Source organism: Ciconia boyciana, chromosome 9, assembly GCF_034638445.1.
Source record: "Ciconia boyciana chromosome 9, ASM3463844v1, whole genome shotgun sequence".
In the NCBI taxonomy this organism is placed as follows: Eukaryota; Metazoa; Chordata; class Aves; order Ciconiiformes; family Ciconiidae; genus Ciconia; species Ciconia boyciana.
In genome coordinates, this window is record NC_132942.1 from 2,224,337 (window position 1) to 2,241,518 (window position 17,182).

Below are 17,182 nucleotides of genomic sequence, written 5' to 3' on the forward strand. Positions count from 1 at the left end.
GCCAACTTCCTGCTGCATCCAGAAATTAAAATACTAAACAAGTAGGTGAGAAAATGCAGGGAAAGCGGAGCAAACAGTAAAGCTCAAGACACTGGTAGGAAGAGTTTAAAAAACCCCCAAACCAAAGCACAATAGTCTATACAGCGTTTTCTACTTGTTTTTAAGACGAGCAGTCTGGAGGGCACACACCAGTGCATCAGTCTGACTACTGGAGCTGGTTATCACGGACAGAATACGGGGTGTTGGTTAACAGAAGACTGGAATCAGCCGATGCCACCTATATATTTAAATACAGTAGGCAAATGCAAAGCTTCCACAACCAGCTGCCGCAGCAGAGAGTAAGGCCCCCAACGGCTTTGGCTGCAAGGGTTTAGGTTCTGTTCACTAAATCTCTACAAGACAGAACACACACAAACAAGTGCCAGAAGAGAGAAATCTTTCACCACTCACATCTGTCAAAGTATAATGTAATGCATGATAAGAATAGCACAAATGAGACTGAGCGTACATATATATTGTATATATTTAAGGAAACACAGGTAATGCTGAGGGTGCTTCTGCGACCCAAGGAACAATTTCTTGGCAGACTGTCAACAAGGTTTGGGTTTTTTGGGGTGGTTTTTTTTTGGTTTTGTTTTTGTTTTTTAGAAAAATTTGAAAACCATTCACTGATCACATGAGTTAAGTGAAATAACAGACCTCACAGCAATCGTACAGTTGGCACTTGGGAAATATATTCTGAATTTTGTTCTCAGTACGTTCCACCATGAGGTCAATGCAGCGGCATAGATGAACACTAAAATTTAGCTCTAAATATATTAATTGTGTGCGTATATGCACGTGTGTGAAAAGCACAAAAGACAGCAGAATTGTTTCCATCATCCAAATTGCACAGAAGACGTTAAAACAATTTAGACTTAAAACTTCCAACACACATCGAAGGGGAAGAACCCCAAACTAACACCACTCCCTCCCTTCACACAGGTAAAACCTTGTGCATTATTTAAAATAAATAGGGCCTGGAAGCAGGCCACATCCGAGGTCAGATGTAAACAGCTTCACCATACAGGTACAGTTGAAAACCACCACTGGAATCAAGTGAATTTTGTGAGCAAAAAACTTCAGTGCTAGAAATATTTTGTGCAAGACAATCCTTTCAATCTATGTTGAGTTAAAACTTAGCGAGTTAGAATTAATTCTCAAAATCTTTCTTTGCATCTTTCTGAATTTGGTAACAAATTCAGCATGCGCAAAGTCATTTGAGTAAGATTGCGGAGAGGCGTATTCTCAAAACCTTCACTATAATAAATAAGTTTCCTGTCCAGAGACAGAAGTCAAGGAATCAAAATCAATTAGCAGTTTTTTCTGGCAATTTTTACTTCTTAATGTGCATTAGCTGTGGAGAAGGTTCGCTGAGGAATCCAGGTACCCTGCCAAGCCTTGAACTCATTTTCAAGTATCTTCCAGCTGAACTATACACTTAAAGTTACAAAGGATTGATCGGATACTGTTCCATGGTACTACTGCATTAAAACAACTGTGGCTGAAAAATCGCATTGAAGGCTATACAGTATTTATGTTCATATAAAAAGAGAATGTACGGAACACAGTGTTTAAATTAATAAATAACGTTAAAATTAGAGGAAACAAAGTGCTGCCACTAGCCCTTTCTAGAATGAATTTTAGAAGAAAAGTCCATTTAACTTTCAGTCCACCAGGAAGTACACAGGAGTTCCATCAAAGAGCTGTGCTTTTAAAAATCTCTGGATTTTCTTCTTCCTCCTTGGAATCCCTTGTGCTACTAGATGCAGGCCTGTATTCTAATCTGGGGAAAAGGAAAAAAAAAAAAAAGAAAAAAGAAAATCACTTAGATGAGAGAACAGAGAAAAAAAATCTGTGATATCCTGAGCCCTATTTGACATTACAGCCTCCTAATTTTAATATCCTGTTGACTGCAGTTGGACGGGTCCCTTTCTTACACCAGGTGTATGCGTATGTGCCATCTTCAACCAGAGCCGTGGCAAAAGGCCAAACGCTCTCAAAGCCTTTTTAGGTCAGTTGAACTAAATTGGAAGAGTTCAGCCCTTCACCAGTACTTCTATGACTTTCAGAACCTAGCAAGATAGATTATAACCCACAAAGCAGCCCTGTACCTTTATAAAGCAATACACTTTTACAAATGCATTCCTCATATGTACTTCTATTCAGTCCTCAGAGTAAAATGATAAATTTGGAGCCGAGAGATGTAGATACGAACATACACACTTGGGAAGAAGGACCAGGATTCCAGCCAAGCTCTTAGATCTTCAACAGAGCATTAACTACACTACCGAACCCAGCCCTTCCCTCTGACAATACCTAGGCAAGTCCACTCCTCAGAACAGAGGACGGAGGTGGTTAAGATCAGAAGGTGACACTTACCCTTTCACCAACAGCATTTGCTCAATTGTGTCCGGAAGAGGCATACCATAGCTTTCTGGCAGAAATAAAGTCAGAATTCCTGATAGCACAGTCAGGCTCCCCATCAGGATGTAAGGCAGGAATCGATCATAGGCACCTAGCAGAATACAAAAAAAAAAAAGCTAGCATCAGCTCTAAGTCTCTGATAACGTTTGTACCTAGGTACAAGGCTTTATCTGTGTAAGATTTATGCTTTCAGTAAAAACCAACCAAACCAACCCCCCTCACAGTCTGGCATTCAAAGCACAAGTTGTTTTAAATGTGGTTTTAGGACCTCAGGAGACTGGGAAACAGTAGCTGTAAGAGCTGTCCCTCCTGAGTCAATAAGATTGTGAATCTTCAGAGCATCTCTTCAACAGGGCATAAACCACAATTTCTCTACGTTATGACCATTGCTCAGAGATGTCGAGACCCCGTTTTTACCTGCAGTTTCACAACACACCTGGAAACAAAGAACAGTCACAAAATCCCAGTGACCCAGAGGCAGGACACTGATCTGGGTAAAAAGCATTGCTTTCCACGCGCCAGCGTCTCCCCCGCACAGGCGCAGACGAATGAACTTACCGAGGTAAACGAAGTAAGGCGAGAGGATGCTGCCCAGCCTAGAGGCCATGGAACTCGCTCCAACTCCCATGTTTCTCACTACTGTTGGGTAGAGCTCAGCCGTGTAAACATAAACCATTGAAAAGGCAGATGTGATCCCAAATTTCCCCAACATCACCAGTAGAATAGACAGTGCACGAATATCTGAAATCAAAACGCAGTAAGGATTTCAATAAAGCTCTGAAAATTCATGGTAGCTCTTAATTCCATTGTGTTTGTACAACTCCTGTCTAATTAATTCCAGTATCTTTTTTTCTCTGTACATGTCTACAAGCATGGGCAACGTTATTTAGTTATCTATCTATTTTTAAATTACTAGGACTCAACATTTTAATTTCCTTGAGAATGGGGCTTCCTGCCAAGTAAAAAAGTAAGGAGAAGAGAGCAAGAACTGGAGAGGTCCTCTCAGATTTCAGGGGCCAGATCTCTGCTATTGCAAACAATGCCATATATCCCTTTTTAATAAGGTGAACAAAGTTAAACATTTGAAACAAGTTATTTTTGGTTTCCTGCTCTGGTTTCTCATTAACATTCCTAGCTAAAGTCAATAATTTAATTATAGGAAGCTGGGCTGACTAACCAGGACAGTTGGATTTGAAAATCAAAACAGATCGTATCAGCGTCCAACTGACTCAAAGGACTGAGGGAAGAGAATGCAAGACAAGCATTACCTGTATAAAATAAGCAAGGCACTCCTTGTGCATTCCCTTTCATTTATTCTTTGGTACGTAAACAAGTGCTAAGCAACAACACCCCCCCCATCATATTCAACATCATTACCAACAGGAGTCCATAACCCTCTTAATCTAACTGGCCTAAAGATACATATGGTTTGATATCCAATAAATGTTATTTTGTCCTCTCTTTTCCAGTTGCCGGACATTATTTTAACTATCAACACTAATTCAGTACAAGCATTTTTGCGTATCAAAAATGCTTGTACTGAATTAGTGTTGATAGTTAAAATAATTGAGCATTTTTGCTTATCAAAAATGCTTCCATAATGACTCCCTCAAATATAACTGTTTAAACAAGCCATAAAGAGACAGTCATTTACAGTTGTTTGGGCAGTAAGTTCTGCAGCCTCTTGGTAACTTCCGCTTACCAAATTCTGGTTGGTCTAGTCCTGGTTTTACACTTGGACCTTACCAGGACAGCTTGCGAGGGATGTGCCTTAAGGCAAAACTGGACTACAGAGCTGATCCCAACAGACCACAAAGCCAATGACCCACCTTTAAAAATGTATCTCAATTGACATGTTGTGGGACCTCCCTGTGCAGCAGCACCGAGAACCAAGGAAGAGGGGCAAAGGCAGGGAATGGATATCTGTATTTAGTCCCCTCAGGAGACTTTTCCTCCACATCTGCCCAGTGCACGGTACTGCACTTCACCTTTCATACATATTTGAGATCAACTAACGATTCCATACGTGAAGGCACCAGCTGAATGAAGAGAAGAACACAGCCTCCCAAGAATAACGCAGCAGCCATTGAATACCGTCGAGGGAGATTTCGAAGCAGCAGCCAGGAAATAACGTAGGCTGGCACTTCAATCACTGCCGAGAGGAAGCAGTTCACGTAGACGTCTCCATGCAAGTTAGGTGTGTCAAGAGAAAGTCCAAAATAACCAACAGAGATTATCATCCTGAAAGAAGCAGAACAACTGGATCAGACAATTCTCTCTTCTTCCTCAGGTTGCCATGAACCTCTGTTAAGCACAGAAATCACTATGCAAGGCAAATTCAGCATCTGCCAGATTCTTTCACCTTTGAAGCATCTTAAGTGTTGACTTCGGAAACAGCAAGATAACAATTGCACAGCGCTGATGCTTTTTATCTTTCAAGTTTCTCTTGAATTCAAGGAATAAAATATATTTTTAAAAAATCCTATTCAGCATTAACACAATTAGGTAACTCTAGAGCTGTTGCTAGCCTTGCTGAGGCACAGGTCTATAAGCCCACCGGTGCTGGATGGTCCTGCAGCTACAGCGGTCATACTTCTTTTTTCGGATGCCATTGCATGACTTTGCAACTCTCCATCCCACTCTCATTCAGACCTTGCAAGGAAGCTCTGGTTATTTGTCACTTTTAGACATCTTATTTGTCTCTGCGAGCCGCGCTGATGGAGAGGGGCTGACTACTTCTCACGTATGCCCCCGTATTTCAGCTCACCCCTGGGAGATAAGTGATAATCATTCACAATGCAGCGATACAGCAGTTCCTACTATACCAGTAATTACAGCCTTAGCCTGAAAGTTTGGACTACTGAATTTTACTGCTGCTGAGGCCTACAGTAGCTTTTCATTATGTTTACCAGGGAGCTCTGGGTGGAGAACATCGTTTCTGGGTCATTACCCTCCATGCTTTGTGTATAAAGTCAGAGAGGACGAGCACGGCTTCCTGGCAGACCCAAACAATCTGGGATTTTCTCTGCCATGCCCCAAGCTGGCTGGGCAGCATCCAAGTCACATTTGCATGGCTCGGCACCTGGGCTGGTCAGCGTAGCAGGACAGAGCTTGGTGGCTGGGAATACTGCCATCTTAACCGTGCCACTGCCAGGTGAGAACTGGCTTCCGTGTGATCAAGGGAAACACACAACTGGCCTTGGAGACAAATCCTGTCGTGTCTTGGGAGATGCTGGGAAGAGAGGGTTACGCTTCACCAACAAGTAACACGTGGCAAACAAGGAGATAACGGGCACTGGGCTAGGACATGTCCAAGTGCAACGGTGAGGCACAGAGCACTCAGCACTTCGTATCTCCTTCAGCATCTCTGTTATAACAGAACCCGGAGCAAAATCACTGCACAGCACGAAGTGGATCACTGACCAAAGATTAGCTCTTCCTCCTCCTCCTCACTTCACATGGGAAGAGCTTTCACGGTCCAATTGCTTAAAATAAATTGCCTAGTGTACCTGGGAAGGTATGCAGTCATAGAGCTGAGGGTAACCCCCCCGCTGCTGCGTGTGCCCTGCCAGCTAACGCTATTCTTCTCAAAAGTAGTTATGCAGTGTTTTCCACGATGCAGTGCAATACGCCTAGCCCTGTGCTCCGAGGAGTTATTTTTATATACAAACTGTGCTTGCTGGAACTCACTTTCAGTAGCAGTTTGCCTTAGCTTATCACATTGGCAAACCTTGATGCAGTTACACTTTTTCTAGGAAAACTTTAGGGGTATTTACACATCCCAGGGTGACAAGAAGCCAAACTTTCTCCTCCCTGATGCAAACCCAGCAAAGGGATTAGTTTAAAGGCCCACTACTTACTCAAAATTAACAAGGCACTCGGCAATATGTAAAGGTGATATACTGCTATCTGCAACCATCCTCTTTTACAGAGCTTCTTTTATGAGATCTTTCAATTCATAATGCAGAATACACCATCGGTATACTACGGGTTGGAAAACATTGCTGTGAGTCAGCACAGGATGCTTTATATTTTTGGAAATTAATTAAAAGGAGGTTAGGCAACTGATGTGCAAAGTAAAAATAGTGGAAAAATTGCCCAAATCAACTTAATACTTTTCTGCAAGAGGAGGTAAGATTGTGTAAGACAGTTGCACATGTTTGACTCTTTCTGCCTATCATAAAACTTATCATGTGGTAGAAAGCCCTTCAGCATATGGAACGGATTACGTACTGCCACGTCGCTCTGTTTCTCTCAGATGCTTTGTCCTACCAGAAATGCTGTTCAAAGAGGTTTTGCATTTGATTTCTACAACCACGCATGCAAAATTGGCTGTGCCTAGAACTCGCTACTGATCTACTCCAAGCAGATTAGAAGAAGTAGGGCAGTCTCAACTCTCTAAGCTCACTTCCAGTTAAAGGTGAGAGTCAGCATTTGGACTTGGAGGAAAAACAACAGTATATGGAACCTGTACTGACATGTCTGCAAAGAACCAACATTACTTTTCTTTTTTGAGCTGTTTTCTGCTCAAGTTCCTTTCTCAGTGTGTTTGTAGCACTGTGCTTGGTGACGGGCAAGGGAATCTGGCTTAAATATTAGCCAAATCATCCTTTGACTCAAAAAGCCACATCAGCTTGTATGCACTGGTAGCTCAGTGGACTGAACTCCAAGGCTTTGCCTCACTAAAGCACAGGAACATTGTTCAGTAAGGCAGCAAACAGATTTAGTTAGCTCCTAAGCACTTGAGGGACCTTCTTGGTTAGGACACTGTAGGTACATGCGCTAATTAAACCTCACTTTTATAGCCTCTGGCAGGCTGTAAGTTACCCTCTCCATTTTCTCTCTTCTGAGCAATTACAGCTTCACTGAGATTTCCAGTAAAAGGAAATAACGACTGTTTAATCAAATTGAGCATACAGTATGGTTTCAGGTAGCGCACAACCAAGCTGAAGATGGCAGGTAGACAGAGTAGCTAGCAGGAAGTCTAGGGAAATCTCAGATTAGAACTTCAAAGGCAGCTTTATCCCTTGAAGAGGCAATACAAAAGAGATGGGAAGGTTCTCCCCTTACGATAAGGCAGGCATCGCTGTGCTCAGACCCCTGGGCAGTAGTTCTCTGACTGGGGGACAGGGCATGACTCACTCCTCCGAAAAGACTCTGTTACAGTCAGAGGAGGATTCCCCAAGGCCCAACATCAGGCAGGATTCCCACGCATCACTGCCAGCTGATCTGATTGTTGCTCAGTTCAGGACATGCCTGACTGCTTCAGAAAGAAATAACACTCCAGATGTGTTTCTAGACTGTTACTGAAATGAAGAACCTACGTAACCAGAATTTTGTTGCTTCAGCCAGCAGGTCATTCGTTTTTGAGCTGGTTTTGTCCATATCTCTTCAGAGCACTTTAGTGTTCAAAGAGCAGTTTTTAATTGTTTTGCTGCTTTTGTGCTTACATACTCCTGAACCGCACTTGCTTACCAAAGAATCACTGACATAATTGTGATAGTTAGGATATTTCGGGTTTTCATTAGATCCAAAATGGTGTATGTCTGTTGCTTCTGGGAATTCAAATCTTGCAGCTGGAAAAAAACAAACAAACAAAAAAACCATGGGAACATTGACTTCCTGCAAGCAGAACTATTGTGAAAATAAGTCCCCCCCCCAAGTTATACATCAGTATTTTGATATGCTGCAGGGCTGAAACAGGTGCCTCACTTTCAACCAAACACGTACAAGCCGTAAGAGCCAACTACCTGTGAAAGCAGTTGCTCCTCCCTAATTTAAAGTCACTTATAATTTAGGCTGAAATTTGTTATCATTTTCTGTGCCGGAGGCTCCATAAAGCAACTGCTTATTGTTACTTTTATACTTGAATTATAAAGCAACAGCATTCATTTGGGATTTATGCCACTACTGGCAGGGTTCTCACGTCCAGTTTTGAGGCCGGTACCTTGAGGATCATGCAAGTCAACCGCACGCAGACAAGAAGAGAGCAACAAGGATGATGAGACATTTTTCAAAAATGTGATCTGTAAAAGTCTGAAAGCAGAGGGTTTACTTAGCCTAAGGGCCAGAAGACCGATGGAGTCTTAAAAGACCAAGAATGGTCTTCAAAGACCAGCAAAAAAAGGGATAAACTGTCCTGTATGTCCACTGCAGACAAGGCAAGAAATAACAAGATTAAACTGCAGCAGGACAGATTTAGTAAATGACTCCTCATGCTGGACCTAACAGCAATGTATTGGCCAACGAGCTGAAGAGTCCCCATCATTATCTAGCCTGGTTTTGAGATCTTCTTCTAAGAATATAAGCAAAAAGACAACAAACTTCTCCTTTCCTCATGAAACTTTCCAGCTTCTCAAAATAAAACCACTTCCATGTAAACAATGCAAAGATATTCATCCATGAAGCACGCAAACAAGTTTTGTGCTCGGTAAGACTGTAAAAAAGGGAAGAATTTAAGTTTTTTTTAAATTTAGGACTTTAATTTAGACCCCAACAAGGATTAACAAGAGAGAGATTTTTCAAAATATGTAAAAGGTGATTTAAGAGGACAGGTTCCATCGATTAAAACTATCAACTCTGATAAAGCAACACTATATGGCTGAAGAACCACAGTTTTCTAGACATGTCATATCTTCATTACCGCAAAAGATGGTATGTTCTCAGGATTTCTCATAGGCTAGTTACTCATCAGTTTAATGGTATTTGTAACAGTCTTGCAGTAAGAACATTAACAAGATTTTGATCTTACAATCTTCCACAGAGATTCTTTTGTCCGTTAGGACATTTTATATCTATCTGAATCTGTCACTCTATCAACAGTTAGAAATCTAACCACGAAAGAAACAAGCAACCACCTTAGCAGCTCAAAATTATCAAATGAAAAAAAGGTGATACTGAAATATTTTTAATTTTGACACTTTTTGAATTGTAAGCTGCCAAGACACCTCACAATATTTAAGTGAAGACTTCTCTTTCCACAACTGGAAGAATCACTCTTGCCTAACAGACCTCTATTATGTGCAAGCACAATAAACTGTATACAAAGATTACTTCCTCCCTTGATTTTTTAAGTCAGCATGACCTGAGAATGTCAAATTAAATTTTAATATGTTTAAAGACTGAATGCCTTTTGTTGGCACTGGGTACTCCTTCATGGTATGTGCAAATAGTTATCAAGAGAAGTAAACTGATTGTAGCTTCAAAATAGTGCCATGACTCACTACTTTAAACTTTTGTGAACTCTTTCCGCCTCGTCTAATATACCATCCTCTACTCTGTATTAGTTCAGCGTACAATACTTTTTTCCCTAAAACATCAGGCTGGTCCAGCAGAAGTAGTTGGATGTATCGCAGGACACAACACACCAATAAAGAGACAAAAGCAACCATTAGTTTAACGTAATTCCTCATCAACCTCTCTTCCATATTCACTTAGTGATGTTTCTTTTGGCGAGCTAGTTGCTGGACACTGATTTGCGGCCCTTGACTCTTGTCCCTTAACTCAAAATACACATTATCTCCTCAATGTCTTGCAAACTGTATCTGAGCTAATGGGAACATGGAAGTTTACGTAACCTCTGCAGTCAGGTGAAAAGTCTTTCTCAATTATATTTTGTCCTAAAGACCTGGAGGATAAAACAGCGGTCTGATGCTCTTGCACGCCAAACGTCAGTGTATTTCCTTTCATAAGTCTTAATTGTCTGCAAAAGCAAACAGTTCTTTACATTTGATAGCTTTCACTCTGCCTGAAGCTAAACCTCCCACCCCACAAACTGCAGTCAGCTTTACAGCTCCCAGCCCTTTCTCATAAATCACATGATCTTTCCTAAGTACTCTCCAGTCTTGCCACTATTCGTTGCCAAGAAACTAGCAAACAGGAAACAAAAAAAAGGAGAAAAACCAAACAAACCACAAAACAAAACCAGGAACAGTAACGTTCAGAGAGTCACAGTTGATGAGAAAAAAAGGACGCTGCCTTTTAGGAGCTGGATAAGCAGACAACATAATCCTTAACAAGACAGGCTAGAACAAGAAGGTATGAGGAGGGCAGGGAGGGTAGAACGACAATTTGAAATTCAGCCTATCATCCAAACATTTCTATCCCCCTCATATGGGATAATTCAGCCTCCCAGACCCTATTTGTGCTCCACAGTTTGTTTGCGACTAGGCACCTGCTGGATCCTAACTGGTTTTGAAATCTCTGGAGCCTAAATGTTGTAGGCAGTGCTCCCCAGCTGCATAGGTTCGAGGAATACTCCAACCACGAGCTCAGGTTCCTTCTCCATCCAGAACTCACGTTCCAACTGCACAAGGGCTAACGGCCAGCCAGATTTCTGAGAACCTCTCTGCGGTGTAAACATGCTTCCTAAAAACTCAAGAGAGGCTGCGAGCCTTCTGCTTTACAGCTCTTCAGAAAGCAGGCAAAAGAACAGTGTAAACAGACCACTGAAGAAGAAAAGTTTTGCACAGATTTTTTGGTCATGGCACTACTTTTACCTTAAAAGTAAAAAGACGGACAGCAGTTCCGTATTTAAACAGTGCCTGTTCATCGAGCTCATGTTCCTTGCAGTGTCAGAATGTTAATCTGTGTTTCTGAAAGTTGATGTGCAATGATTTATCTGTAAATAAGCACCGTGTACTCCAGCCCGCCCTGCTGCAGAAGTCAGCATTTCCCCTTGTCCGGTGTTCCCCAGGGCAACATCCCTACTCTTGCCCTGCCTTCTGCTGCTTCGCAATCCAGCCCCATTCAGAGATGGCAAAAGATCACGATTTCTTTCTATGAACGGGAGATGGAGGATTCCAGGGACAGTGACCTTAAGCAGATGTTGGAGCCAGAGCTTATTTTCCATTCTCCTGCTGTAGTGCTGGCAACGGGTGAGTTTTCATGCCTACAGCATAAGAAGGAAGGAGGAAAAAAAGGAAAAAAAAGGGTGTTCTAATGAAAGTCCAGGGAAAAAGCTATCATAAGAAGGCCTGGGTTTTCCTGGCGTTCTCACTCTGTTCCAGCAAGACCAGGATGCCTGTCCTACAATCTACAAGTAAGTCTGGACAAACAGGTTGGTTTGCACCTCAGCTAACTTCAACCCAAGTGAAGCTGTTTCAATCTCAATAGCAAACACACTGCAGTTTAATGGCTAACCATTTTCCTTAGTCTGGTACAGAGGCCTGGTAAAGCAAGTGAATATACACGGTATTTTCACATAAACGACAAGACAATGTCAATTGTCAACCAGATCACAATTAGGAAACTGCCCAGACAGTCTCTACAGATCTGCCTGGAGAGGTGCCCATTCTCCTGGATTATGCAAACAGTTTGTCTGTCTGACTTTTGGAGGTCATATCTGAATGAGTGTGGAACTGCTTCTACATTTTAAGGTCACCAACAGCTCAGACAAATGGGGGATACTGAGAGGAAACAGGAACATGTTGGAAGAAACGGATAGGGAAGAAAAGATACTGCTAGCTCCTCCACCCAAAAGGAGCTCAAGTTTTGCTCTCCTTAACATGGAGTAGAAATTGGAGTTGAATACGGAATTGAACTAGAATGACATTCCTTCCACTGCCACTGGCCAGGATTAGTCCTGTGTTAGACTTTTATAGAACTATATTAGACTGCACAAGCATAAAATCTGTTCAGCGCAAGTACCTCAAAAGCAACAGGTACCTCAAATTCAGTACCTTCTCCCAAAAACTACAGTTTAAAAGGAAAAAGGTGACTAAACTGGATCAAAAAGATGTCTGCATTAGAATGCATGCTGGCATTCCCCTGGGAATGGGACAGCAAGGGCTTTGCAAATCTTAATGAAGCGGGGAAAGGGTATTCTGCTTTTCAGGAAAAGGATGACTTTTTACCCATTTGAGAAGTATGTAATACACTGCAGGCGTAACTCAGTTCATATGTCTGGAAATTAATCACTTGACATGGTCATTAATAGGTCCAGCAAACAACTGGACTGTCGAATGAATCTTACCTCACTAGGGTCAAGTATTACATCTGGGGCTGTAATGCCATTAGTTTTTGCAGCCTTTCGGATGATGTCTTCTGCCTCTTGAAACCTCCCCTGGGAGATCAGCCACCGTGGAGATTCCGGAATGACCCTGCAAAAAAGGTTCAGAATAACAAGCCTGCATTTCCACAGAAAGCACTGCTGCAGGCACCACTACACGTTATTCCAGGCATGAAGAGCACAAAACGTCCCGTATCTTGCAGACATTAAAGCAATGACAACAGAAATCAGATTTACAAGAGCAGGCTAGCATACTGAACAAGAACAGACTAAAATGTGTTTGTGGATTTTAGAAATACTAGAGAAATAAGCAACGACTCAGAAAAAAGAGCAACCAAAACCTTCGAAGTATGGGAAAACAGTTTAATTCAAGAAATTTAGAAATGTGAATACACAAGCAGCACGCTGTACATGAAGAGGCATATCCTTAGAGAATAACACATATAAAATTAGTAACTGTAAATACTATCATATAAAGGCAAGTCAGAAAGTAGAATTTTCCTGAGTCATTCAACTTTGTAAGAAACTGGATGGAATCACAAACATAAATGCTAGTGTAAGTGAAGAAACACCACCACCATGTGGACTATTTAAACTTTACATGCCACCTGCAAGTAGTACTTCATTAACTATGGAAGAAAACACGGAAGTCTCACAGATGTGCACGTACTGCTTTGTAGCTTGTCATATCTATGTCACCCCAGCATTGCCCAGCTTCCCAAAACAACTGGTTTCTCCTCCTGCCCTTAGTTCAGGCCTACTTTTAAAAGGTCAGGGATGTCAGCTGGTACAGAAGGATGAGTTTTATTGACTTTTTTTTTCTTTGCACGTGCATCACAATTTTATAGAAGCCTACAGAAAATGAAGAATAGGCTTTTCAGGCATCAGTCAGACCACCCACAAAGCTATGGACTTGCAGCTAAACGACAGGGAAGAGTAAAGGACACAACGTCCGTTCTTCACCTGCCCATTCCTGAATTTCATTGGTAAAGGCTGGCTGGCTTGGAGCCTGGATCTTAAAAATCTGCAGACAGGACCTTCTAAAGACTAAAGTCTTTTAAATTAGTTATACTCACCACCAGAGCGGGATGCAGAGCAGCCCAGGTAACGTGAGCGCCAGCAGCAGCATCCGCCAGTCTCTGATGAAGTAAGCAAACAGCGGCAGCAACATGTAGCCAAATGCATAGAATATGCAAACGCCTAGCGTGCAGAACAGCACACGAATTGATTTGCCAAGAATTTCTGTGCCTGTTCAAAACAGCAGAGTAAAGATTAGTATTTTAACTTAACAGCAACCAAGAAACTTACTAAAAATACCTCTAACGATTGGCTTTGAATTCGGCTGCGCTGGGGAGGTACAGGGTACAGCGCACTCTGCCATCCACTTTGAGAGGCACCACAGATCTGCTTCATGCAGTGATCCTGCATCAACCCAGGTAAATACAAAAGGAAGAGAACCGGGCCATACAGCATTTCTGTAACTCGAAGTAGCTAAAACTTCTATAATTCTATGTTCTCAGAATCTCCCATTTTACTTGAGGAGCTAAAACCACCTGGTATCCTACAAAACATTCACAACACTTAGCCTCAGCTTGATCCCTAGAGGGTCCTCTCCAGCTTATGCAGAGACCAGCTTCTTTAAAGGCTAATTCAGAGATGCCTAAATTAGGTTCCTGACCCGTATCACCTTCTAAAGGACTATTTCGCTATTAGCCAAAAATCTTGTGGACTTTTGGCGTACACATGTGGAGGGTCACTAACAAAGGCCAGGCTACTGGCAGCAGAATTCAACGCACTAACAGGGGCCAATGCTCCCCTTTGAAATGCCTTGGGACCTGCAAATCAAGAGACATCGTAAGAGATATAATCTTCCTCACTTCCACAGAAATGGAAGAAGATTGCAGAAGTCGCAGCAGGATGTCTGCAGTGAGGTTAGCTAAACACTGTTTTCACAGCTGCACTGCTCTTCTTTGGCCCAAAAGGAATTTCTTGCCAACATCTGGTACTTTGCACAGTGAGGCCACTGTAAATAATATTAATTAAAACAACCATAATTTTTAAAAAATCTCAGATTCATAAGGTAACTCACATTCCCATCTGATCAAATATGGTCTTAGTTAAATTGAAAATGTACCAAGCAGGAATCATTATGCCATTTAATTTTTTACTGTAGGCAGTTTTAAGGAGAGTTTATAATGCTTACTTGATTTTTTTTTCTTTTACAAGTTTTTACATCGATTAGGCATTTAGGCCCCAAAACGGACAACACAAATCCCTGAAAAATCATGTCTTACACGTCTTATCTTTCCAACTAGAAGACAGATTTTGTTTCGAATAATCAATTTCTGGGTTTTTTTTTCCCTTTTTAGGATGGTAAGCCACAGATTTAATTCAGATTGCACTTCTATCAACTGGAAATTTCCAAGGAGAGCAGGAGTTATCCATGCATGGTGAGGACACGCTCTTAACAGCGTTGCTTGGCAAAACAAATCAACCCTAAGCCAGTACAGAAAAGGAGCAGGAAAAGCACAAGACTAAAGAACACATACTGTGCCCAGCACAACTTGCATACCAAGAACGAATGCTGCCACGTAGTTAGATATCTGTCCCATGCCGACCAGCACAAAGAACACTGAAAACATCTCCCAGCTGGTAGAGAAGACCTGTATGAAGCTGAAACCAGTCTGCATTGCCAGAGTTGCAAACAGCACATTCTTCCTGCCAAACCTTCCATGGACAGATTAAAAAAAAGAAAAAAAAAAATTATTATACAACAGCATGAATGAAATCTTCAGAAACAGAAAAATAAGATTACTCATATGCATACTCAGGGAGATACAAAACATCTGGAAAAAGCAGAGGTTCAGGAAATGTGACACAGGCACAACTATTCTAAATACACTGAGAAATCCACTGGCCAAGAGAAAATAATATTCCATGGGCTGCTAGTTAAGTTGCCTATAGGTATGTGCTAGAACACTATTCCTTCCTTACAGAGAGGGTAAGCAGGGAGACAAATCATCAGCAACGAATTATTTAAAATGCAAGAGTATTAGGTGCTCCTTCTCCTCTAAGGAGCACGCAGTTCATGACACAGATCAGCATGTTAAAAAAAAAATGAAAGAAGGAAAGCTTCTGAAAGAGAGGTAAAACTCCGGTTTGTAAGATGCTATTATCAGTAAGTGACCTCACGCTGCAATCTTCATTCCACTTGGTAAAAAAAATGAGCCAATTTAAGGGATTCTAGCAATTCTATTGATGAAGTATTAAAAAAAAAGAAAATAAACCAAACCAAACCCATCAAGCTGTTAGAAGAGTCAGTGCCGATGTCCTGGCCTGGGCAGCTCCACACCACAAGCAGACTTTGCAGCCTGCGACAGGACATCTGCCGACTCCAGGTTCACACAGCTCCGTTCTAAAGTTAGACTTGACCAGGAGGTCTACGCTTGGGTGCCACAAGCCTCAGGTAGATCACAACGCATTAAGAACAGACCGTTACTTGAACCTGCAAAATATTTTGCCAACCTGTCCTGGTTTCGGCTGGGATGGAGTTAATTGTCTTCCTAGTAGCTGGTACTGTGCTGTGCTTTGGATTTTAGGATGAGAATAATATCGATAACTCGCTGATGTTTTGGCTGTTGCTAAGTGGTGTTCGCACTGGCCAAGGACTTTTCAGCTTCCCCTGCTCTGCCGGGTGCAGAAGAAGCTGGGAGGGGGCACAGCCAGGACAGCTGACCCCAACTGGCCACAGGGCTATTCCATACCATATGGCCTCATGCTCAGCATATAAAGCTGGGGAAGAAGAAGGAAGGGAGGGACGTTCAGAGTGATGGTGTTTGTCCTCCCAAGTAACTATTACGGGTGATGGACCCCTGCTTTCCTGGAGATGGCTGAACACCTGCCTGCCCATGGGAAGGAGTGCATGAATTCCTTGTTTAGCTTTGCTTGCTTGCGCGCGTGGCTTTTGCTTTCCCTATTAAGCTGTCTTTATCTCAACCCACGAGTTTTCTCCCTTTTACTCTTCTGATTCTCTCCCCCATCCCACCGGGGGGGAGCAAGCGAGCGGCTGGTGGGGCTGAGCTCCCGGCTGGGGTTAAACCACGACACGATCTTGCTGTCATGCCTGGCCAGGCGCACGGGGCTAGGGCTCGCTGCAGGACTTTCTGTATCAGATGGGCAAACGGCAGCAGCAAAACACCACGCGTGGCCTCGCTGGAGCAGCCTCCTCGTGGGGCGGCTGGATGCACTCGGTCTCTTGACCATGAGCTAGCTGCCATTCAGTGGCTAGGAGAGTAACTGGATGAGCTGCACCGATGGCCTCCTCAACTGCACCCGATGAGGATCTCTGTCACCACGTGAAGGAGCTGCAGGAGGAGACTCCCGTGATGGAGAAGGTGGGAAGCTCGTGGCTTCTGGCACCAGAATAGCTCCTGCTTCATCTGCCCATTAGCCACCATGGAAGACACTTGGTGTCCTTGTAGCTCCCAGCCCCTCGTCTGCTCTGTTGAACGAAGCACCCGAGACGTGCAGCAGAACCAGGATGAAGTGGTGGGACACTCCCTGCAGGGAACAGGGGTATCACCCCTCCCGTGAGAGAGAAGCTGGAAGGTACGGAGCTCTGCCTGAGGACAGATGACGAGCCAGCTGAGAGCTTACGGGTCAGGATTAGCAGGCAGGCCAACGCTGGCACTGCTGCGGGTGTCCGCT

The 17,182-nt window shown here is 42.8% G+C and overlaps 1 protein-coding gene across 2 annotated transcripts in view; it reads right to left on the bottom strand.

The window, feature by feature from the left end:
• Nucleotides 1-505: 505 nt before the first annotated feature.
• The window catches only part of LOC140657151 (organic cation/carnitine transporter 2-like), a 28,088-nt gene continuing 11,411 nt past the window's right edge, over nt 506-17,182 (bottom strand). The window contains exons 3-10 of one of the 2 annotated variants that reach the window (XM_072873775.1): nt 15,048-15,202; nt 13,552-13,723; nt 12,440-12,566; nt 7,942-8,042; nt 4,493-4,707; nt 3,025-3,207; nt 2,422-2,557; nt 506-1,820 (exon numbers count right to left, since the gene is read on the bottom strand). In XM_072873775.1, the coding sequence (XP_072729876.1) occupies nt 1,802-1,820; nt 2,422-2,557; nt 3,025-3,207; nt 4,493-4,707; nt 7,942-8,042; nt 12,440-12,566; nt 13,552-13,723; nt 15,048-15,202 (1,108 nt within the window). In that variant the 3' untranslated portion in view covers nt 506-1,801. Of the gene's footprint in view, nt 1,826-2,421; nt 2,558-3,024; nt 3,208-4,492; nt 4,708-7,941; nt 8,043-12,439; nt 12,567-13,551; nt 13,724-15,047; nt 15,203-17,182 lie in introns of both variants that reach the window. The other variant, XM_072873774.1, reaches the window with a different exon arrangement.